The following is a 23439-nucleotide window of genomic DNA, read 5'->3' as shown; positions in this document are numbered from 1 at the left end:
TTTAATTACATATTCATTAAAATATATTATAATATAAATTTATTAGATTTAATTAGGTTTAATAAAAAATTAAAATTAATTTTAATTAGTATTAAATAGAAAATATTAATTATTTTTAAATATATATAAATTTCATAAATGATATAATTAATTTACTAATTATTAAATTTAAAAATTGGCTTGAATTTAAAATTAGGTTTATTCACCCAAAAAATACCAAACCTATTTTGTGTGTGTCAGTTATAACCAAACCTTATTTAAACATTTCAGCTGACATGCCAGCCAATTGCTTAGTTGGCGGTGACGTGGACGACACGGTGTCAGAAAAACCGGTTCGATTCAAAAATGGCTAAAAAAGAAACAGAACATATAAGGTTTGGCTAAATCTGGTGATTTTTAAAGGTTTGGCTATAATTGACACAAAACGTATAGGTTTGGCATTTTTTGGTGATTAAGCCTTTATTTTATAGCAAATTATTCTGAATTTCTTATCCTGTGGTATAATTCGCACTTACATCATTTTTATTAAATTCAAATGATTTCTTAAATTTCATTTTGTTAATATCTTGATGTTTTTATTTTGGTGTTAATTAAGTAAATCATGAAATATAATCAATAAAAATTAATTTAATTTTTAAATTTATTTCTGATATAAGTATAAATATTATTTTATAATATATAGTGTTTTAATGAATCTAATCTAATTCTTTTTTTATTAATATTTTACTTCTAAATATTTGTGGCTTCTCTTATTTTTTAAAAATAAAAAATAATTGAAAAGGTAAAAGATATGTTTAAAAAATAAAAAAATTAATATATATAACAAAAATTTAGTTGAATTCATTGAATCATATAAAATTATACTGTTGACTTATATTTATTTTAAAATAAATCAGATTTAATTTTAATTTTTCAATGTTATCAATTAAGTCATTTATTTAAGAGCGAATTACAATGAAACCCCTTACATTTGACATAATTCACACTTTAATCTCTTTTATTTGAAAATTAAATAATATTACCCTTCACTTTTATTTCTGTCAGCGATTTAGTCATTCCGTCCATTTTGGTATTTGTCAACAAAGTCAATAAAACTATATGGTCCTCCACTTTAAAAATGAGGGCCATATTATTTAATTTCCAAATAAAAGGGAGTAAAGTGTGAATTATGTCAAATGTGGAGGGTATTATAGTAGTTTTCTCTTTACTTAATTAACTGCAAGGCCCAATCTCTTTCACTGGTGCATGAGGTCGGGGGTTCGAACCCCGACTCTCTCAGGGCGTGTTTTGCCTGTTTAAAAAGTATATAATATATAATAAGAGTGCTCTTTATTTTAAAGAGCATCTTTAGTAAAATAAAGAGTATATTTAAAATATAGAGTGCTATTTTTATTTTTACTCCAATGAGCTCTCTAAATTTAATTTTAAATTTTGAATTTTTATAGATAATAATAAAAATATTAAATATTAATAACATGAATTCAATGATTTCTTAAATAATAATATTTTTATTTAATTTAATTTTTACAAAAAGTAATACTAATAATATATATTAATAATATAAATTTATTTTTATTTTAAAATTATTTATTTATTCAGTTTTATATTAAAAATAATTAAAATTATATTTTAATGTAAAACTAACTAACTTATTTTTTAAAATTTAAATTTTGATCTTTTAAGATTTAAAGTAGAGAGTGAAAATGGTTCTCTACATGTGGAGAGCTATTTTCACTATCTTCTCTAAATTTAAAAAATATAGAGTCCATTGGATTTTAAATTTATTGCCAAACTCTCTAAATTAAAGAGTTTGGCAATTTTAAATAGTCTTTTAAAGATGCTCTAATACTGTTTAATTTTCGCTACCAACAAACATAGAGTAGATCTATCTCTGAATATTTTTTACTTAATTAACTAATAAAAATGGGTTAATTCCAAGAAAGTAGCAAACATTTGCGAGTTTTGTCATTTACAAGCAAAACTTTTAAAATCGGCTAGTTTAATCCATTTTGAAATATTTGAAACTTTTTCTAGCCATTTGTGAATCAAACCGAAAATTTGTCATTCGTGAATGGGATAAACTAGCCGATTTTGATTGATTTCACTAAAAAAAGTTTCAAATATATCTCATATCATTTAAAATCGGTTAGTTTAGTCCATTTACAAATGATAAATTTTTTGATTTATTTCACGAATGGATGAAATGATTTCAAATATCTTAAAATGGATTAAATTTGCCGATTTCAAAAAATTTAATTATAACTGACAAAATCCAGAAACGTTTGGTATTTGATTAGAAATGACCCAATAAAAATAGATAAAGGAGTAAATTGTTAAAGAAAATGAAATTTAAAGATGCATATTGAATTGAATTGAATATCCTGAGTTCTTAACAGACAGTGTCAAGTGTAAGCAGACAAAGGAAAGTTTTGATTTTGACATCTTCAGCTTCTCCAAAACCCAATCTTTCAATCAAGAACACAACTTTTTCCTTCTGGGATCTCTCGGTATTCTTCAAAAACATTACCAATTAATTGACTTTTTCAAAAAAGAGTTTCAAACCCTTCAAGGAAGTTTATTTTCTTGAAATCAAACCCTTCAAAGAAGTTTAATTTCTGTTCAAATTGTTGCCTCCAATGAGGTAAATGTAAGTATATATAGATCTGCTATGGGGGTTTGGTTCTGTATTATCGAATTTTTTGTATTTTAGTTAAGTTTTAAGGATGAGTAGTCAAACTGGGGAATCATCATCACATAGTCCAACCCCCAGAGAATTGGTTTGCCATGCTGGTGCTGGTGCTGCTGCAGGTAAAAGTTTTCATTTTTAATTTCATGTTTCTTGAAATCAGGTTTTGTTTTAGGGTTTAATCTGATTGTTAGATAACGGACACTTCATTCGATCAACGTCTCCCGTTTCGGAAACATTTAGGACATAAAACCTCCTATTTTTCATAGGAAACCTTAAAATGACAATGTTTCGCCATGTCAGCATCCAAACTTCCCGTGTTCCCATTCCTGTTTCCGTGCTACCTAATAGAATGTTGCTGCTTGTTTTTGGAGCTAGTAAGTTTTTTGAGTGTATGTGTAAGTCAATGTGCAGCTGATGATGTTTTCAGGTGCAATTGCTGCTACTTTTGTTTGCCCCTTGGATGTGATCAAGACAAGGTTACAAGTTCATGGCTTGCCTACAGCTTCCAATTCGAGTCATCCAGGTATTTGCGGGTTCTTCGGTATCTTTTAAGCTATGAATTGACTTGTTTATTTGAAATCCTGTTGCTGTTCTTCGTGAGTTGCCTTAGCATTCATTCTCTATATTTTGGTTTAAGTTAATCTGGTTTGTTCACCAAGAGGCGTGCATTGTCCATTTTAATGTACTTATGGTTTCTACGTACTAGGGATCATTCCAAAGATTGAAGAATTCTAATTTTTATAGTTGTATGAGAAAATTGTTTCTCGTTTAATTCGTCTGTACTTCTATTATTGATTCAGATAGTATCGAGTATGATGTCTGAACTCTATTAGATAGCTATTGTGCTAAAGGTGAACATCTAAGTAATTTATTCCTTCATATACATTTATATGCTATATACTTGTTCTCTGCTTCTAAATGGATGAATATTTTCTATGCTCTTCATTTTCATTTGTACTCAGGAAGCATCATTGTAACAAGTTTTCGGAATATAATTAAGACCGACGGTTTTAAGGGATTGTATCGTGGGCTCTCTCCAACAATAATTGCACTACTTCCAAACTGGGCGGTGAGTTTTAAAATGTTGCTCTTTTGCCCCCATTTAATCCATCTATGGTAACCTTGCCTCTATGCTTGTTCTTTTGAAGAGACATGCTGGTTTCCTTTCCACAATAATTGTAATAGACTTGCCAAGAATCTTTTAATATGTCTACTGTGAAGGAGATCGTCGATAAGCCTCAGCTTTTCCATCTTATGTGCAAAGTATATTTCGAAGCTTTTTCCAATGCAATTTATTTTATCGTAATATTATTTGAGAAAGGGCTTTTAATTGAAGAAACAAACAACTTTACTGTCATTTCTGTATAATTATGAGATAAGATTAGCTGTACCTCTTATGGAGAAGAAAGGGTTTCGGAATGTTAATAATTCCCCATCTTTTAAATTTGATTGGCTGTAATTCTATTGGCATGCATTAAATACTGGGGTCCTTGGAAATTTCATTCCAAATCCAGGCATGTTTCCTTCGAATTGATTAGGGTCAAGTTTCTCAAGTCATATTCTAGTTTTCTCTCATCAGACACATGCACAATACCACCTTCTCTTATTTAGTTTCTTCTGCTGACAGCTGCACTCCTTTTATTTGTAGGTGTATTTCACAGTTTATGAACAACTCAAAGGCCTACTTCTCTCACATGGTACTTGCAGTGTTTCTTAACTGAAAAGCTATGTCTTAGTCATTGATTCCAATGACAAATCTTGTTCACTATTTGATTTTTTTTCCCAAGTTAAAAAAGATGATGTATTTTGCCAGTTTGCTTGTTTTAGTTTCACTGAAATCATGGTGGTGTTGTATTCTAGGGGATGGCTCTAATGAACTTTCAGTTGGCGCAAACATGGTAGCGGCTGCAAGTGCTGGTGCTGCAACAGCCATTGCTACCAATCCTCTGTGGGTTGTGAAAACCAGGCTCCAAGTAAGTCTATATGTTCTATATGTTATTGTATATCATTTATTTTGAATGTATTAGATACTGAATTATAGTAGTTCTGCCAATTACTGCATATAGAGCTGCCTTTTTAGAACTTCACTGTAACTCTCAAATTTACACTTACAGACATGCCAGTCGCTCTCTGTGTTCTTTCACTCTTGTGCTTTTCGGGAATTCTCAAGATGTATTTAGTTTGAGTGTTTGGTATAAATTGTTGTGCTGCAACATTTTTGCTGCAGTCTTACATAAGTATCTAAATGAGGTTGCAGCTAGAAAATATGGTTGAATCCTTTGGATCAAATTCCTCATTAATGCTAGAGAGATTCATGTGTTGAGCAGGCTTGTAGTTGGACTATGGATGTAAGCCTCGTAGCAAGCGGTTCTGAGATTCTAGAACTTGATACACCTCTTATTTCTTTAAAGGATTTAGCATGGAAGCATTTACTGTTTTACATAGCAGAATAGCTAATTAGGCCTTAATGCCATTAATTTTTCTTCTCTTTCCCTCATTTATTGGATGGGCTAATTGAAGGTTACGGTAAGCTTCTTTTACTTGTAAGTTTTAAGTCAGCATAACTAGACTTTGGCTACTAAAATGCAACCATGATATATACTGCTGTGCTCCACCCGACTTCCTACTATTAGCTAAATACCAGGCATAATAATAAAAATCAACTTGAGGAGTAATAAAATTATTTTAATACCAAAAGACTTGATCACCTGGCTTAGAAAGTTCCAGAAACCTTTTTTAGTTTTCATATTTCTGCAAATCTGTGGCTTCCATTTGGTGCTAAATGTTAAAGCTGATTTTTCTTGAGAAATGGAAATGCATTGCCTCAATTACTTTGTTTCTGACCACAAGCTAATGTTAGAAATTTCTACCTAGAATAGTTCACGCTGTTGACTTGTATTCTGAAGAGAAGAAACTGTACTCTTACGCATGTTCTTTTAATTTATCTTCTCAATATCATCTCTTACTTGCAAAGTCAGTTTGGATAATTATCATTAATGTTCTTAGCTGTGGATATTCAAATTTGCTAGCAGCATCATATGGAATTACTAGGTCCGGTAGGTAGGTCATGCTTGCATGCTTCAAATGCCTGGATCTTGACATTACTAATTGCTCCTTTATTACTGGCTCTACTAAACCAAAACAAGGACACAACACAATAGTTCATAACCAAGAAATAATTAACATTGCTGCTTATGGTATAATATATGACATATTGCAGTTCCAATTTAGATGCTGAGATGTTTCCATGTCTTTTCTAGACGCAGGGAATGAGAGCAGATGTCGTTCCCTACAAAAGTGTAGGTTCAGCTTTAAGAAGGATTGTACGTGAGGAAGGCATACGAGGCTTGTACAGGTTGGTTTAAAATTTAAATCTCAGCCTCGTTTTTAATTGCCAAGGAATCGGCTTTTGATATGTTAAAAATTAAGACAGAAATATAAAAGGGTAAATTAATTTTGATGCCAATGCATATGATATTTATTAGACAGCCTTATACGGAATATGTTGAAGCATTGTTTCTGTATATAATATTTTGGAAAATGTAGTAATAATTGTCTTCTTTTGGTATACAGTGGCATTCTGCCTTCTTTGGCTGGGGTAACTCATGTTGCAATCCAGTTTCCTGCATATGAAAAGATTAAATGTTGCATAGCTAAAAAGAGTAATAATTACTTTTTAATAATTTCATATTATTTATTATTTAAGATTCTTAGATTAATTATCATGCTAACTGATCTTTATTGCGGTGTCCCCATAATCAGAAAATACGACAGTTGATCATCTAAATACTGGCGATGTTGCAATTGCTTCTTCAACAGCCAAAGTGGTTGCTTCTATATCGACTTATCCACATGAGGTCAGTTTTCGCTCCACCCTTTTTTGTTACGTTGGGCGTACATATATGTCATGCCGTCTGCATCTAATTATCAGGTTGTGCGATCACGGCTTCAAGAGCAAGGGCAAGTCAGAAATTCGGCGGTTCATTATTCCGGTGTTATTGATTGCATCAAGAAAGTGTTTCAAAAAGAAGGTATTCCTGGATTTTACCGTGGTTGCGCAACTAACCTAATGAGAACAACTCCGTCTGCGGTTATTACATTTACCAGTTACGAGATGATAAATAGATTTTTGGATCGGGTTTTGCCACCGGACAAGAAGCATTCGCGGGAGCATCCTGAATCCGCTGGCCGTTCCCAACCTCCCTTAGAAACGCAAACAAATAAGAGAACTCCCGCAGTTCCGCTAGGAAACAAGGAGCAGCTAACTGCAGCACACTGATTCACTATTGTTTCATCCTAAATGAGATGGATAATCACAAGTGAAGGTGAATAAAAATGAAAATTTTGTTTTTCAATTTGTTAATTCTCGCTCGGAAAGGTCGGTCCAAAGTAGTATTCTTTGGTGCATAAAAATGCAATTCTTTGCTTGATCACATGCCTTTTTGTGGTGGTGTATTAGTGTATTATGATCATTGTTGTCATTGAGTTCATCCTCCTGTCCTGTTTCTTTCACCCTTTATTACGCAATTCATTTTTTTTCTTGAGAATATTATCTTTGTTACTTTTTTTTCAATTGGATTAGCAGGAATCTTCTGTTCTGCATTGCAGATTAGAAAGGGAGTGGGATTATAGATTCCGATTGAATGAATGATCCTACTCTAGCCAACTACTTGTGTCAAGTTATTTTCCAACTTAAATTTCCATTTAAAAGGTGATGTAACACTTGATGTATGAGCTCAATGTCCACCTTATTTAATCCTTCCTTTTGATGGGATATTTACCATTTATTCAAGGCTAAAAATCCATGAAATTGTGAACTCCGGCGCTTTTTGTAATTTTAACACGAGTTCTTAATTTCTGCAATTTGAAATTTAGATTTAGATTTTTATTCAATTCAAATCTCTAATTGAATATTATTCTACCACAATTTAAAAATGAGAGATATGGTAAGATGAGTTTTGATGTTCATATCGGTGATCCGAATTATAAAAATTGAAAGTCTCTTATGTTAGAATTGCAAAATATGTTATAATTATGATTGGATTTGTATTTAATTATTTGTTTCAATGAGCAACAAATGAAATCTAGCTAGCTTGACAAGAAGGCCAAATAGTTCAATCTCAATTCAACATTTAGCACATGTTATAAACTCTACAAAGAATAGAATTAAACTAAACATTTATGCATAAAGAAAAAGAAAAAGTTATAAAACAAAATAATAATATTGCAAAAAATAAGTATTTTAAATTTAGCTTTATAGGGTTGGCTTGATGTTTCATCATCCTTTGCTTTTTCTACAAGTGGAAATATGGTGCTAATGTTTTTTTTATCTATTTGGTCCAACTTTGCTTTATCATTCTAGGCATGTATTTAAAGTGTTCAACTTTTGAACATGGCATGGAAAACAAGCCTTTCATTTGCATCACTTTTAAACGGTTTAATCACAAAAAAGGGCTTTTTATACAAACAACCTATATTGGCTAATTATTTATTTTTATACATGTCATATTTTTCACTTACTAAACTACCATACACGGAGCTGATTATAACTTTTATACGGATCTTATATATTCAACTCTAATAGCACAATCATCATTATTTCATTTATTTTCTCTCTCCTCATCATTCAATTCTCTCTTCCTTTCAACTCATATTTCTCTCTTCCTCTCAGCTCATCTTCCTCTCTCTTCCTCTCCGTCGTCTTCCGCTTCGCCGTCCTCTATTCCTCCGCTCCTCCGTCATCGTTCTCATCATCGTCTCCGTTGTCATCTTCGCCAACGCCATCATCTCCTCTGCTCGTCGTGTCATCTATTTGATTTCAGATCTACAATTTATTCATTCTTCTTCTTTTTCTTCTTTTTTATTTTCAGATCTACAATTGTTTTACTGTTTTTTCACCATTAAACATGTATATAGATTATATTTCAAGAATATAATGTTAATTTCATGTTATGTAATATAAAATTATGGTTATATGGAATAATTTTTTGTTATTTCTGCATTTTATCTTTGTGTTTGGTTGTATTTCTGTATTTATTTATTCTGCAGCTCGATTTTTTGATGATGGTTGATTGTTGAATTATTATAATGTTACAGTGTTGTCGATTTGTTGTTGATTTTGTGTTGATAATCAGTTGGTATTTCCTTGATTTTAACATTGAAATTTTTTGTTTTTTTTTTAAAAAATTGGCAAATTAGATAACTTTGTCAGCGAAATAAACTAAATAAAATAAAATTTAACCGAGACTAGATATTTATATGTTTGCATTATTATGTTGACATGTTGTTGATTTCTTGTTGATATTTTATCGATTGTCACAATTTTTTAAAAAATTATGTTTTATTTTATTCCTTATGTTGATTCGTTGTTGATTTATTGTTGACATTATGTTGATATGTATTTCAACTTTTTTTGATTTTCAATTTTATGTTGACATGTTGTTGATATACTATTAATAACATGTTGATTTTTCAATCATTGAAAGAAAAATAAAGTTAGTCTTAAATTGATGTATTAATGAACTATTGATATGTTTTTGATAATATGTTTATTGTTTCTGACTTAAATCAATCAATGTTCTCATTTTACAAACATCTTGACTAAATTAGCATTAATTGTTGATTCGTTGTTGATTTTTTGTTGACATTATGTTTATAAGTATTTTAACTTTTTTTGATTTTCAATTTTATGTTGATATGTTGTTGATATACTGTTGATAACATGTTGATTTTTCAATCATTAAAAGAAAAGTAAAGTTAGTCTTAAATTGCTGTATTGATGAGTTGTTGACATGTTTTTGATAATATGTTGATTGTTTTTGGCTTAAATTAATCGACGTTCTCATTTTACAAACATCTTGACTAAATTAGCATTAATTGTTGATATTATGTTGATAACAACGACAATAATTCAAATGAAAAAATAAAATTATTCTTACATATAAAAATAAAAATATATTAAATATACACCAACACAACAGTTCACAAATTAAAGAAATCTATTTCAAAATATTTTTTTTCCTCAATTCTCTTTGCAGCTGCACAGTTTCTTCAAAATCACTCGTATAATTGTTTTGCGTTCCACCTCTCATACCTAACTAAATTTCGACAAAGACGGTTATGATACAGTTTCATTTCATCCAACGAAAGTTTATTTCACAGACAATATTACCTTATTTGTCAATGTTAAAATAAAAAGAATCAGTAGATATCAACATAATATCAACATAAAGTCAACATAAAATCAACAACACTGTAACATTACAATAATTCAGCAATCAATCATCATCAACAAATCGTTCTGCAGAATAAAAAAAACGCAGAAATACAACAAAACACAAAAAAATGCAGAAATAACAGAATTTTATTATATAAAATCACAAAATTATTCTATATAACATGAAATAAGTATTAGATTCTTTAAAAATACTCTTTATACATATTTAATGGTGAATCAACAGTAAAAGATAAACAAATTACAGATCTGAAAATAAAAAAAAGAACAAAAAAATTAAGATCTAAAATTAAAAAGATAAAAGAAAGATGGCGCGGCGAGATAAAGGCGGAACGATGGAGGCGAAACGGCGGAGGCGCAACAGCGGAGGCGGAACGGCGGAAGCGAAGGAGTAGAAATCGTGAATTTCTTTTCACAACTCAAAAGAATTTACTGTTATATAAGCAAGAACGGTTGAGATAATGATGAAATAGAGATGAAAATGAGAGAAGCAAGAGGAGTCGTGCAGTAATGGAGATAACGTACATCAAAATCGTGGAGAAGAGAAGCGAAAATGGCAGAGAAGAATGAAGAAACCGCCAATTGAGAAGGAAAATAAGAAAACGGTAAAAAAGAAAGAAATCAAAAAAACAAAAGGTTAGGTTTCATAAAATTGATGGTGTGAAAAGTAAAGATATGGATTGGGCTGTATAAAAGTAAAGTCTAGTCCAAATTCTGTATTTTATATAAAAAGCCCAAAAAAAAAAACCCTCATCTTTTAACTCATTTTCAAATGCCCTATGACGTTGTAATTTTGTTCATGAGCTTGTTCACGAACTCTTATTCGAGCTGTTCGTAAACATAAACGAGCCTAACACCACTATGTTCATGTTCAGCTCGTTTCTATTAACGAACATAAAATCAAGCTCGAGTTCGGTTCGTTTAGAATATGAACGAACATGAACCGAGTACTTATCGAGCCGAACACCAAGTTGGTAGGATAAATCTTTCTTGATTTTTTTATATTTATATTTTTTAAATTGAGTCCTATATTTTTTATTTTTTGTTGAAAATAACTCTGTTATCAATATTTTTTTATCCGACTTGACAAGGTTACTCTACAAAATTAGAAGTGTAAGGATTCAATGTATATAAATTGTAGTGGAGGGATCTAATTTAAAAAAGTATGATAGTACAAGGATTTAAATACATATTTTGCCAAATTTAAATTATCAATTGGCCCTCAAAGTTAATTTTGTTTACCATTTCAGGTTCTTTTTCTTTTTTTTTCTAAAAAAATAATTACCATTTCAGTACTCTATTCTTTGAATAAAAAAACCAGAAATGAAAATGAAAATTAAGTTACTCCTCAACTGAAAATGAAAATTAAGTTACTCCTCAACTGAAATATATTGAAACCGCTGCCTCTTCTTCTCGGTGGATCTTTGCCGTTTCCGGCCATCTTGGATTTTCCGCCGCCTGATTATGTCCTTTTCTCCAATGTCGTTTGCTCTCCAACAAAAAGGTTGGGTTTCTTTAAGCTAAAAAGAAGGGTCTGCTGGTTTTCTGAACTCCCATGCCATCATCGCTGCGCTGATAACCCTACTCTTGCGGAAACACGGATACTAGAAAATACAAATACTTCAATATTTTTGCGTTTTCCGTTTCGCAAACTAAAAACTTTTGAAAACTCATTCGAAATCTAATTCATTATTATAAAATTTATCATTTAAATTGCCTACTATATATCTCATGTTTAAATTTTTATAGAATTACATATTTTTTTAACTCATTCAAAATCTTATCTATTACTCATAAAGTGTATGATTCAAATTACCTACAAGATATTTTATTTTTAAATAGTTGTAGAATTACATAAAATTTTCGTAAAATTTATAAAATATTAACTTCAGTTTTTTAAACTTTGAGAATTTTATTTGATATATTTGCATATATTTAAATGATCTATTTCAGTAATTTTCATAAATATATAAATATAAATTTGTAACTTTTTATATTTATAAATATTATTTCTATTTCTATTTATCATTTTTTTCATATTTTGTGTCTTTTGTTTTTGTTTATTTTTAAATGCCATTTAACCATACCTGTTTTATGTTTTTTTCTGTATCCGTGCTACCTAGTTTTTGGCGTGATTTTATATCATTATTTTGGCGTGATTTTTAATCACTATTTTGACGTGAGTTTTTATTATTATTTTGGCGGAATATTATATCATAATTTTGACACTATTCTTTTACATAATGAAATTATCATTTTTGCAATTATATTTTATATTTTTTCGAATGAAACATTAACAACAATGATAATTTTTTTTACAAATGGAATGCATTGGTTTAAATTTTTTTCTGTATCCGGCTACCTAGTTTTTGGCGTGATTTTATATCATTATTTTGGCGTGATTTTATATCACTATTTTGGCGTGAGTTTTCATTATTATTTTGGCGTAATATTATATCATAATTTTGACACTATTCTTTTACATAATGAAATTACCATTTTTAGCAATTATATTCTATATTTTTTCTTATGAAATATTAACAAAAATGATAAATTTTTTTACAATCAAATGGAATGCATCGGTTTAAAATTATATCATCTCAATATTTAGAACTAAAAAGACGATGAATCAATATTTTATGGCTATTTTATTTTTACTTTACGGAAAAAACATATATTACTTATATATAATTATTTGATAGTTTATTAAATCATCAATAAGTATTAAAGTAAAATAAGACTTTAAGGCAACAGTTTATTTGTATATGTTTGATGGCTTTTCTATAGTTACTTTATTTTTATTTATTTTATCTATTTTACTGTTAGATGAAAATGCATTGGCAAGTAACTATAGAAAATGCATTGGTAAGTTGGTAGAATAATTTTAGTTTGGCAGGAGTTTGGTTTCTTAATTGGGGCTGAAGCATTTAGATTTCAACGTTAATAAAGGAGCTGTTATTCACAGACAATCAGCATTTTAGGACATCAGAAATTCTTCTTTTAATGATGATAGATTTATTTGGGTGATAGCTTTTTTTAATACGTTGTTACTAGAATTGGGTGACCCATTGGTGGTTATATAAGCCCTTATGGATGACTATTTTTGCAGTATCATCATTTTTTTTGGGACGATGACAAAAGTACCTAAAATTTTAAAAATATTTACAAAAATATCTGTAAACTTTTTTTATTTACAAAAATATGACTGATTTAAAATTAATTACAAAAGTATCAAAAAATGAAAATTAATTACAAAAGTACGATTTGTATAATGTCGGTATAATTATGGTATAATTTTGGAATATTAAAACTATAAATCAGATAATTTAAAAATAATATTTGGTTTATTATTGGTATAATTTCAGTATATTTTTGGTATATTGATTATAAATTTTTATATATATTTTCTAGTTGATAACATGTATTTTTTTTTATGTGTATTTTTCACTATAGTTGGTAATGAACTAGAAAATTTGTATACTCTTGGTATACTGATGGTATAATTTTGGTATATTATTAATTTAATTTTCAGTATACGATTTGATGTAATTTTGGTAAATTTTTATTTAATATTAATAAAATCTCAGTATGTATAATGTTGGTATAATTTTGGTACAATGTTGATATAATGTTAGTTTATTAGTATACTAACATTATACCCACAGTATACACCGTATGTTTGATATTTTTTTTTATTTTTTTTGTATCTTTGTAAATATTATTAATATTTTTATAAATGAAAAAAGTCAACATATACTTTTGTAATTATTTTCATTTTTTTTGGTAAATGGTGTAATTTCCTCTTTTTTTTTTGACTGGCTCACTTAACTTATTGAGGAGTCATATTTTTATAATTCTGATAATTTTATCATTGAAATGAAGATTAGCCTTTGTCAAAAAAAAAAAAAAGATATTTTATATTATCAAGTAAAAGAAAAAGGTAAAAAAAAAAAAGATAATTGTAAACCTCAATGAAAGCAAAAATTATTTACTACAGTTAGTTAATAACAACAGAGGGGCAAATCGGTCAAACAGAATTTGACACATCATCATCTTCTTCGACAATTCCGGCAAGCATTGGCCTCCAAGCTCTCCGAATCAAACACCTATGTCTAAACCCGATCCATCCCGGTCTAGGCGAACCAGCCGGTTCAACACCTAAACCGTTAACTCTCATTCTAAACACTTCACATTTCCCTCCGATATTCATCTCTCTAACCTTTCCCTTAACATTCTCTTCTTCGTCGCCGTCGTCGTCAAATGTCATCGCCGGAGACGAAACGAACAAGTCCTTTAACGTGCCTCTCTTTTTCTCCGGCGGCGGAAGAATCATCGGAGACGGATCATGCTGTCGACGAGGTGAGCGGCGGCCGGAGGAGGTGGAGGAGCGAGTGAGAAGCATACGGAGAGTGGTTTTTTTGCGACGGAGGTGAATGATAGGGCTTGTTCTTGGACTTGGACTTCGTGTAGGACTCTGTACGACGCCGCATTGTGTAGCGAGTAGCTTGAATTTCTGCAATGCTGCCATTTCTTCGTTTCAGGTCCGTTTTTGCCCTCTCTATCTGTGTTTTTATTTGTGGCTTTAGCCATGTGTATTTAAATTATGTTTTTGAATTTAAAATGTCATAAAGGTGTTCGACGTATTGCTTGAAAGAGAGAGATAGGGATCGGTTTTGGAAAACTGTATGCGTTTGCTTTTTGGAATTATTATTGTAGTGCGTGCTTGCTTTGAATCGAATTATTTAGCCTAATGGATACGTTTTCCAAAGTAAATTCCAAATCCACTGGCCTTCAAAAACAAGCATTTAGGGGTGAGCATAAATCGAACCAGACTAAAGAATCCAACCAAACTGAACCGAAATTTGTTTTTTTGGTGAAAACGGTTTTTTCGGTAGGTAATTTAGAAAGTTTTGGAATTCGGTTAACGGTTCGATTTTGGGATGTAAAACTGAAATAATCGAAAAACCAACCAGACCGAACTTTTCAAAATTAAATAGTATTTTTTTGTTTCAAATCCAAATTCCGGGTTTTTTTTATTTTACTTAACATTTTAATTTTTTAATTTAATTTTGGAAATGAGTCCAAACCGAATTTTAAAACAAAAATGAACCGAACTGAACCGATAAAAATTTTCGGTGTTTGGTTAAAAAAATTACCATGTCGTTGAGGATTTAGTGAATTTCGACACAGTTGGTTTTGGTTGATTCGTAACCAGACTAAATTGAACCAACCGATGCTCACCCTGTAAGCATTAATAAACTTTAAGGGTAAAAAGTGTAGATTAGGCTTTACTTTCAAGAGGGAACATAGCAAAAGAAAAAGGGTATAGACTACAATTTTGGCCTTAGTGTATTTGCGTTTCTCGAGATTTATTTATGGTCAAAGAAAAACTTGTTACTGGAGCAAATAGTTCTCTTTTTAAGGGTATATCACATGAAAATTTATTGAAGGCTATATTTGAATAGCTTTTGAAATTTAGGACGGCCAAATCCTACATCAAAATAGATTTTGCTAGCAACTTCATTTTTTAAGGTTATATAAGAAAAAGAAAAAAAAAGATAGTAGAATATATATATATATACTATGAATAGAACTGGAAGGCTAAATAATTGTACAGAGAACTGTTGAATCATAGAATGCCTGCATGCACTTTTACCTCTGTTCCCTTTGGCTTTGTTCTTTCTCCGGATAGTGGAATTACTTTACCAATTTTGAAATTACATTTGTATATATATTTGATTTTCGCTGTTGTACCCGGCAATTACTTCCTCTTACTTGACACCGCTAACATTTTGGCCATCAATGGTACAATTCAAGAGTGAACTTAGCAGCTAAGTGATCAAATATTGAATTAAGTATCAATATCCGGGTAATTAACACAAGAAACAAAGTAAATTCTCAATGAGATATTTAGTATAAGGGTTCCCAAGATTTTGGTGTAATGCTATGGTTTGGCAGTTGTTGCATAGGGCAATGATGGAATTAAGCCTTAAATAAGGCATTAGGCAATCTGTTGCCTTGCAACAAAAAACATTAAGTGTAGCTATATGATCCTTGTGATTCTTCTAGAATGAAATCTTAATGCCCATTGGATGGAGTCTAACATAGTATCTTAATTTATATACTAGAGCAATAGAAGAATTCTGATTGAACCTGACAAGCAAAGATCTTAAGCATAGGTAGATTCTTAATTTCTTTTGAAGTAGAAGAATAAGAATTTTAGGTAACATACTTTGCTCCTCTACTATAATTTTATGTTTTACTTTGTACATTTACATTTAAGAATTTGGATCCCTCTACCAAACCCTCTCAAATTAATCCAATAATATGCATTTCACTATCTACAGTGTGACTTCTGGTCCCAGAAAGTGAATTTTAGCTAGCATGAATTTGGCTTTGTTCTATACTGCAAACATATCATAAACAGTTGAGAAGTTTAAACTTTAGGTCCTTAGTTTTGAGTTACCAGGCATTTTTCTCTTCATCAAACTCTCAAGAATTATTTTTGCAAGAAGAAGGTTATTTTCCGGTTTACATCATGAGTACTATAATTCTAGTGCACAATAAGCTCATCTCTAATATATACTCTCTTCTATTAAGATGAACTTCGTTTTCTAGATGTATTAGTTGCCCATGAGTAATTATTATGCCGGTGCTGTTCCTTGAATGCATCTTTCTGTGAATAAAAAGTGAATAATGTAAACCACAACAAAATAAATTTAGAACTCAGTCAATCTGATTTACATCTACTAATAAATATCAGAAGAATTAATAAACACTAGAGGTGTGCATTCAGTTCAAACCCGACCAAACCGAACTAGTTGGTTAAGTTGGTTTTTCGGTTTGGTTTTGTTTGTACAAAAAATGAACTGAAATTTTGATTTTACTTTCAAATCGAACAAAATTGAAGAGTTAGTTTTTTTATAATGTCGATTCGGTTTGGTTATTCGGCTTGATTCGATTTTTGCACACCTCTAATTAACACCTTGGAAGTTAAAGCAGTGCAGAAAATATAGCTGAAGAAATACGACTAGCCCACTTGTCAGTTACAAACTCTGTTGGAGACAGTTGTAGAATTTTTCTGGAATGCAATTTTTGATGCAATCTATAATGTTAGTACATTAGTGCTTCTGTGAATTCCAATAACTAGGTATGATCATGTTCATTCTCCAGATTCTCCAAATCATATTTTCTATTTTCAATTCTCTTTAGCTCCTCCAGAATTCCATCCATAGGAGGTCTCATTTCCTTTTCCTGTTGTAGACATAGAAAAGCCAACTCTGCAACAGAAGTTGTCATTCTTTTAACTTCCTCGTCTAATCTGTATCCAAGACATGGATCTATCAACTCATCAAATGCACATCTTTGGATCTTGTCTACAGCTAATTCAGCCAAATTAATCTCATTCCTGTGCCTTGTTATATCAACAGCAGGCATTGAAGAAATGAGCTCAACAAGGACAACCCCGAAGCTGTATACATCACTCTTGTTAGTTAGTTGGTAACAGCGGTAGTACTCAGGGTCAACATAACCAAGAGTCCCCTGAGGAGCAGTTGAGATATGTGTGGCATCATTTGGAAAAAGTCTGGATAGCCCGAAATCTGCAACTTTGACGAAGAAATTGTTATCTAGGAGAATGTTGTCAGTCTTGACGTCTCGATGAATTATATCAGAAGCATGAAGATAGGCCAATGCACTAGCTGTTTCTATCGCAATCCTCATCCGATTAGGCCAGGTAAGTAAAGCAGACTTAGATCGATCACCATGGAGATGATCAGCAACAGTGCCATTGGGAATGTATTCATAGATTAGTATGAGTTCACGACTGCGCTGTGGAGCACACCCATAAAGAGACACAAGATTTCTGTGTCGCAGGCGTGTTAGGATTTCAATTTCATTCAGGAATTGCTGAACCCTTTTGTAGTTGTGCTCATATAGGCGTTTGATTGCAACCTCACGACCATCTTGGAGTTTTCCTGGTTGTAAAATGATTAAGAAATAATTCATTCAGCAAGTTCTAGCTGCATACACATAATTCTAGATAAATGTAGGACGCTCATCTTCTTACCATAGTATACAGTTCCATAACCTCCTTCTCCAAGTTCCTTTTCAGACGCGAAGTTATCCGTAGCCTCTTCAAGTTCACTGTAGGGAAAGATGGGGATTCTTAAGTTGATATTCTCCAATCCAATGTCTGATTTTAAGGAGGAACCAGAGTTATTTGTTTGGTGATAGTTTCGGGAACGGTATTTTAGACGACAGGTGAAAATTGCAGTCAACAAAATTATAAAAATGGCAGCTAGTCCACCGAGTCCTAAAGCTGCAAAATAGAGTAAATACTTCAATTCACATGCACCTGTGGATGAAATTGTATCACTATAGAAACTCTGCAGTCTATTTGCTGAAGAAACATGAAGTGAGTAGGAATTAAGCTGTCAAGATGATATATTACCTAGTCTTTTCTTCCACCCCATCTTTTGGCTCCCTGCAGAAGATGGTAAAGAAAGCACTGTTATTGTGTGATTCAAAAAGGCTACCTGATGCTGCATGTACGAAAAGCTCATAGTCAAAATGGAACAAGAATTAACCTTACCCTTCCCTCCATTGGCACACTGGAGTTTTCCCTGGCTGTTAAGCTTGCAACCAGTCGGCACGATTGCATTTGCACAGAGGAAATCTCCATTGCTTTCTATTTGACATTCTCCACCTCTTTGAAAATGACAACTGCTACAATCATTAGATACAAATACCCGAACATGAAACTCTGAGGTCAACTCTATGGAAAAATTATTACGATTTCCAACAATATGTCCTGGAAGCTGAATAGTCAGACAGTTATCAGGATGAGAGCGCGGAGAGCTCCTATTTTGAGGAGTATAATAGATGCTCGAATGACTGCAATCAATGTAATGACTTAAACCTCTACTAAAGGTGATATTTGAAGTACGATTGCATTTCAACATAGTAATGTTAGGAAAAATTTGAAATGAGGAGAAACTAGTCCTGGAACGAGGGAATCCATCAATAAAATCACATTTTTGCTTGTCCAGACGATTCTGAAGCTCTGTGTCATTGATAAAAATTGTATCAGCCTCAGAGATGAGATCAACTTTATACCATTTTCCTCCTCTCTCTAGTTGCACCTTTTGGTTGCTACAATTTACCATGAACAGCCCACAAGTAGAATTTGCCGGTTGGGTGAAAGGAAATCTAATGTCCCCAAGGTCTCCACAGTTGAAGAAGGATGGACAAGAGGAATTAGGATATTTCGATGTGTCAGCAGAGTAAACAGAAGGAAGATAAGAGAAAGTAAACAATACTAAAACTAAAACAGGTACCATGACCTGAGAACTTGTTTATTCTCTGAACTAGTGTTTTTGTTCAGTGTAATTCAGTTTATATCCTCTTTTATCCATTTGATATGCAAGTGAAGTCAAGGAAAGGAAACAGATGCAAGGTCTGAAATGCATTTTTTGTCTTGCCGGCCTATTTTAGAAGATATTTTCGGACTTTACTTGGAAAGTTCTTTTTTGTCAAAGATGGTAATCGACTCTTTAGAGTCTCAACTGTTAGTTGTTAGTTACGGAAGCGTGGTTCAAACCCACAACCTCTCAATGCACTTAGAGGTGTCTTAGCCATCCAAGCTAGACCCACATTGGCTTACTTGGAAAGTTCATTCGTGACTTTGTAGTCTTGGAAAATTTGTCAAGGGATGATTTAAAGCTAACTAATTATGTGATTATACTGTAGTTGTCAAGTGGTAAAATAGTGGCTGTAATGCAATCACATGTCTTTCTCAATAACAACAAAGGAGAAACTTCATGGTCATTTCTAAGTAGTTGCGTATCCTATGAATAAATTGAACTTGTAGAAATTCAGTTTCCTGAGTAAGAAAGCGATTGATGTTAAGGCAAGGTTGAAATTTTGCATGGAAACTGTGGACTAATTGGCCTGACTGAACCAGTCTTATAGAATGACTGATTTACCCCTCATATAATGGGCACAGGTTTCAGATTGTTTAGGAAAAGAGAGGGTTAAGTTAGTTATAATTTTGTAAAATTAAGTAAAGCAAGGTAAAGTAATTGTTATTATTGATCCTTATCTGTTTAGCAAAAAAGTACATCCGTTAGATGTGGCACGACTCCGGTCGAGAGGGGGATTCAGGGGGGTAAGTATAGATTTATGATAATTTTTAGCTGAAAATAAATTTTTACTTCTCCGAACCTTGCCGACCCTTCAATTTGGTGAATTCATATATGAGAGTTCTGAAATTTTTTCGACCCTTCAAAACCCATACTTTATAATAGAACTGTTTTTTTTTTCTTTCTAAATATGGGATGGAATTTTTTAATTCTTTCCAATCCTTACTAACTCTTCCCAATCGAAACAAGCCGTAAGACTCTACTTTTGACCGTTTAGGAAATTTACTTCGTTAGTCTAAAATTGCATATAATTTTGTGGAATTTATCTATAAATAAATAATATTTATGTTTGGTTTACTAAAGAATTCTTTTGGTACTTCACTTTTTAATTGTTATAAATTGATCAAAACCGAATCAAATGAATTTTATAAAAGTAAAATAAATTCTATAATAGAATTGAACTAAATAGAGAATTAGATTGCACTAGTAAGTTACTTTATCAAAAATAAAATTATGATCTATTTTGAGGTTTTTGTCTGCGTGAGTTAGTTGTATCTGTTGATTCTCCGACATTGGATTGAATTTATTTAAATAAAATTCAAGAGGGTGGAGACTAAAGCTGTAGAGTTTAAACATCAAAATAATATCAAACATTGTAAAGAAGAAACTTTAATTTTTAAATTATTAATATGAGTAGGAAGTAGGAATGATTGCCCCTCTCTCTTTCTTTTGATTTCTAGACAACTGTGGTTTTTGAATACCTATGGATCCTCATGCTCCTCCTGATCTGGAGTATCCCACTCATACTCCCCATTTTCAATTCTCTTGAGTTCCTCTTGAATCTCATCCATAGTAGGTCTCATTTCCTTATCTTGTTGCAAACATAGAAATGCTAGCTCTGCAACTAACGTTGTCATCTTTTTTATTTCTTCATTTGATTGATATCCAAGAAAAGGGTCGATCAACTCATTGAATTCGTTTTTCTGAATCTTGTTTATTGCTAAGCTGGATAGATTAATATCATGTCTTTCTCGTGTTATATCAACAGCAGGCATCGATGATATGAGCTCAGCCAAGACAACACCAAAGCTATAGACATCACTCTTTTCAGTTAGCTGATAACAGTTGAAATATTCAGGATCAACATATCCAGGAGTCCCTTGTGGAGCAGTTGAGATATGTGTCGCATTCGTCGGGAATAATCTAGAAATCCCAAAATCTGCAACTTTGACACAAAAATTGTTGTCAAGGAGAATGTTGTTAGTCTTCACATCTCGATGAATAATATCAGAAGCATGAAGGTAAACCAACGCATTCGCTGTTTCTATGGCAATTTTCAATCGAACTGGCCAGGTAAGTGGACTACACTTGGCTTGATTTCCATGGAGATGATCAGCAACAGTGCCGTTGGGAATGTATTCATAAACAAGAAGCAGCTCCCGGCTGCGACGTGAAGTGCACCCATAAAGAGATACTAGATTTTGGTGGCGCAGTCTTGTGAGGATTTCGATTTCATTCAGAAATTGATTAACCTTCCTGTAGTTACGCTCATATAAGCGTTTGACAGCAACTTCACGCCCGTCTTGAAGTTTTCCTGGTTGATATTGATCAAAACATTATTAGTCCATCAACAAATTGTCAGATCTTGCTTCATGATCTGTCACAAAATTATGACTTTCTTACCATAGTAAACAGTTCCAAAACCTCCATCTCCGAGTTCATTCTCTGAAGCAAAGTTCTTAGTTGCATCTTCGAGTTCCGAGTAGGAGAAGATGGAGAGTCCAAAGTATATATTAGCATTTTCCAGGTCAGATTTTGAGAAGGCACGAGAATAAGTGTTTGTTCGTTGAAGGTTTGTAGAAGCGTTTTTTCGATTATGTCGATACCAGAAGAAAATCGCGAGCACAACTGTTGTTAGGACCATAGCTCCGCAAACAACACCAGTTATTACTCTCCGTTCTGATCCTGCAACAGTAAGTCAGCTTAGTGTTAGCTTGTGAACAGTAAAATTTAGTAAGATGCATTTCTAGTACAGAGATAGAGAGACTCAAAGCCTACTTATCAGCAGGATACGAGTCCTATTATTACACTAACAATCTAAAATCATACTTTTACTTGCACCTTTTTTGCTTTCCTTTTGAGGTATTGGACTCGAGGAAGGTGGGAATGATGATTGGGGTGATGGAATCTTGATATCTATATCAATGGCCCTTCCATTTGTGTACATGCACTCCAATCGTTTTGTTCTGTTGTTCCGTTGACATGTTCCTTTATTTAACAAACAGTCGTAGTAACATAGGATGAATTCAGGCCGTATAGTCACTTGGAGTGAGAATTCACCAGTTAACAAATTAAATATGTCAGTATAACCCTTGTCTGTATTCGCTGGAAGTGAAATAGATGAACAATTGGTCGGAGGACTCGGTAGTTTAGCATTCATGTCAGTATAAAAAATGTTGAAGTTGGGGCACTCTGAGTATTCATGATCAAAAGCAGAATTTGGGAATCTTATGGTGTGGTTGCATTTGAAGAAGGTTATTGAATTGGGTATTTGAATATCAACATATTGGATATGGGGAAGACTCAAATTATTGAAGGATGCACAGTTCCTAGTATTCAACTGATACTGAAGCTCCCTGTCAATGATGGAAAAAGAACCCTCTGAAGAAAATGGTTCGAAGCTGATGTTCTGAAGTCGATACCATTTTCCCGATCCTCTGTCTAGGCTGATCTGCTGATGCTCATTATCACAACCATCCACTACAAAAGGACCACATTTTGCATTCTCTGTTTTATTGCTGAAAGGGTAGCTGATGTGTGAGTTTCCGCAGCGAAAAACAGGACACTGCTCCTGGAAGTTATTTTCCTGTTTTAGGGGTAAAAGAAAAACAGGTTCAGAAAGAGCAAACAGGACAAACAGAGAGATAGCAGCCATGTTCATATTTCCCATTGTTCAAGAACCTGAAAGAAAAGTTGAGGAACAAAGGTATCCTTTAAGTCCTCTATATGTTCATATTCAATAATACCTGAAACTTTTGCATCAGTTAAACACGTCAGTTGACTTAAATATATGATAAGGAAGACTTGTGGAATGGGGACTAAACGTAAAATGCAAGGTAGGTTATGAGGTGGAATTTAATTGTTAGAAATGTGTGGTTATTTGGGGATAAACTTCACCCTGCTATTCCCCATTGACCTTCAATAGCAAAAGACTTGACTAACTCTTTAAAATACCCATCAAACTCACGCAATATGGTCTCCATCTGTGGCAACTTCCTATAAACTTCTAGCCATGCCATCCTGAAATGATGAAATGTGTAAATTAGAGTATAGGTAGATTTGTTCCATGGGCTGAGTACACGCTTATCCCTTTA

General features: G+C 32.2%; 4 protein-coding genes and 1 long non-coding RNA gene across 7 annotated transcripts; 2 read left to right on the top strand and 3 right to left on the bottom strand.

Annotated features, from left to right (window-relative positions):
* The first annotated feature begins 2346 nt into the window (after positions 1–2346).
* On the top strand, positions 2347–7201 carry LOC126674920 (nicotinamide adenine dinucleotide transporter 1, chloroplastic). Its single transcript, XM_050369466.2, has 9 exons — positions 2347–2808; positions 3117–3212; positions 3652–3758; positions 4338–4386; positions 4550–4662; positions 5950–6044; positions 6263–6351; positions 6452–6546; positions 6621–7201. The coding sequence occupies exons 1-9, from the start codon at positions 2724–2726 to the stop codon at positions 6966–6968; spliced, it is 1077 nt and encodes a 358-aa protein (XP_050225423.1). The 5' UTR covers positions 2347–2723; the 3' UTR covers positions 6969–7201.
* Positions 7202–13895: 6694 nt separating this feature from the next.
* Positions 13896–14667, bottom strand: LOC126674892 (uncharacterized). The gene has a single exon (XM_050369425.2). The coding sequence runs from the start codon at positions 14449–14451 to the stop codon at positions 13951–13953; it is 501 nt and encodes a 166-aa protein (XP_050225382.1). The 5' UTR covers positions 14452–14667; the 3' UTR covers positions 13896–13950.
* Positions 14668–16617: 1950 nt separating this feature from the next.
* LOC126674891 (LEAF RUST 10 DISEASE-RESISTANCE LOCUS RECEPTOR-LIKE PROTEIN KINASE-like 1.1) lies at positions 16618–20119 on the bottom strand. Of its 3 annotated transcripts, none has more exons than XM_050369422.2 (4): positions 18517–20119; positions 18376–18408; positions 17992–18279; positions 16618–17899 (listed from the first exon to the last, which is right to left on the bottom strand). In XM_050369422.2, exons 1-4 carry the CDS (start codon positions 19262–19264, stop codon positions 17070–17072), a joined length of 1899 nt encoding a protein of 632 aa, XP_050225379.1. In that variant the 5' UTR covers positions 19265–20119; the 3' UTR covers positions 16618–17069. The 3 variants fall into 3 exon arrangements, with proteins under 3 accessions (XP_050225379.1, XP_050225381.1, XP_050225380.1); XM_050369424.2 differs by having other exon boundaries at positions 17992–18117; positions 18517–20117; XM_050369423.2 differs by having other exon boundaries at positions 17992–18243; positions 18517–20114.
* A 599-nt stretch (positions 20120–20718) lies between these two features.
* Positions 20719–23015, bottom strand: LOC126674890 (LEAF RUST 10 DISEASE-RESISTANCE LOCUS RECEPTOR-LIKE PROTEIN KINASE-like 1.1). Its single transcript, XM_050369420.2, has 3 exons — positions 22187–23015; positions 21749–22030; positions 20719–21659 (listed from the first exon to the last, which is right to left on the bottom strand). The coding sequence occupies exons 1-3, from the start codon at positions 23013–23015 to the stop codon at positions 20827–20829; spliced, it is 1944 nt and encodes a 647-aa protein (XP_050225377.1). The 3' UTR covers positions 20719–20826.
* Positions 20828–22185, top strand: LOC130015319 (uncharacterized). Its single transcript, XR_008790346.1, has 2 exons — positions 20828–20917; positions 21114–22185. It is a non-coding gene; the product is annotated as an uncharacterized LOC130015319 (long non-coding RNA).
* Positions 23016–23439: the final 424 nt, after the last annotated feature.

Source organism: Mercurialis annua, linkage group LG3, assembly GCF_937616625.2.
Source record: "Mercurialis annua linkage group LG3, ddMerAnnu1.2, whole genome shotgun sequence".
In the NCBI taxonomy this organism is placed as follows: Eukaryota; Viridiplantae; Streptophyta; class Magnoliopsida; order Malpighiales; family Euphorbiaceae; genus Mercurialis; species Mercurialis annua.
This window is presented reverse-complemented; position numbering and strand designations above follow the sequence as displayed.

Coding starts and splice junctions, on each gene's coding strand:
- LOC126674920 (XM_050369466.2), top strand. CDS start 2,724: ATGAGTAGTCAAACTGGGGAATCATCATCACATAGTCCAACCCCCAGA. Junction 2,809..3,116: donor TGGTGCTGGTGCTGCTGCAG/GTAAAAGTTTTC, acceptor TGATGTTTTCAG/GTGCAATTGCTGCTACTTTT. Junction 4,387..4,549: donor AGGCCTACTTCTCTCACATG/GTACTTGCAGTG, acceptor GTTGTATTCTAG/GGGATGGCTCTAATGAACTT.
- LOC126674892 (XM_050369425.2), bottom strand. CDS start 14,451: ATGGCAGCATTGCAGAAATTCAAGCTACTCGCTACACAATGCGGCGTC.
- LOC126674891 (XM_050369422.2), bottom strand. CDS start 19,264: ATGGTACCTGTTTTAGTTTTAGTATTGTTTACTTTCTCTTATCTTCCT. Junction 18,280..18,375: donor GGGGTGGAAGAAAAGACTAG/GTAATATATCAT, acceptor TTTCATCCACAG/GTGCATGTGAATTGAAGTAT. Junction 17,900..17,991: donor TTATGGAACTGTATACTATG/GTAAGAAGATGA, acceptor TTTTACAACCAG/GAAAACTCCAAGATGGTCGT.
- LOC126674890 (XM_050369420.2), bottom strand. CDS start 23,015: ATGGGAAATATGAACATGGCTGCTATCTCTCTGTTTGTCCTGTTTGCT. Junction 22,031..22,186: donor TCAAAAGGAAAGCAAAAAAG/GTGCAAGTAAAA, acceptor TTACTGTTGCAG/GATCAGAACGGAGAGTAATA. Junction 21,660..21,748: donor TTTTGGAACTGTTTACTATG/GTAAGAAAGTCA, acceptor AATATCAACCAG/GAAAACTTCAAGACGGGCGT.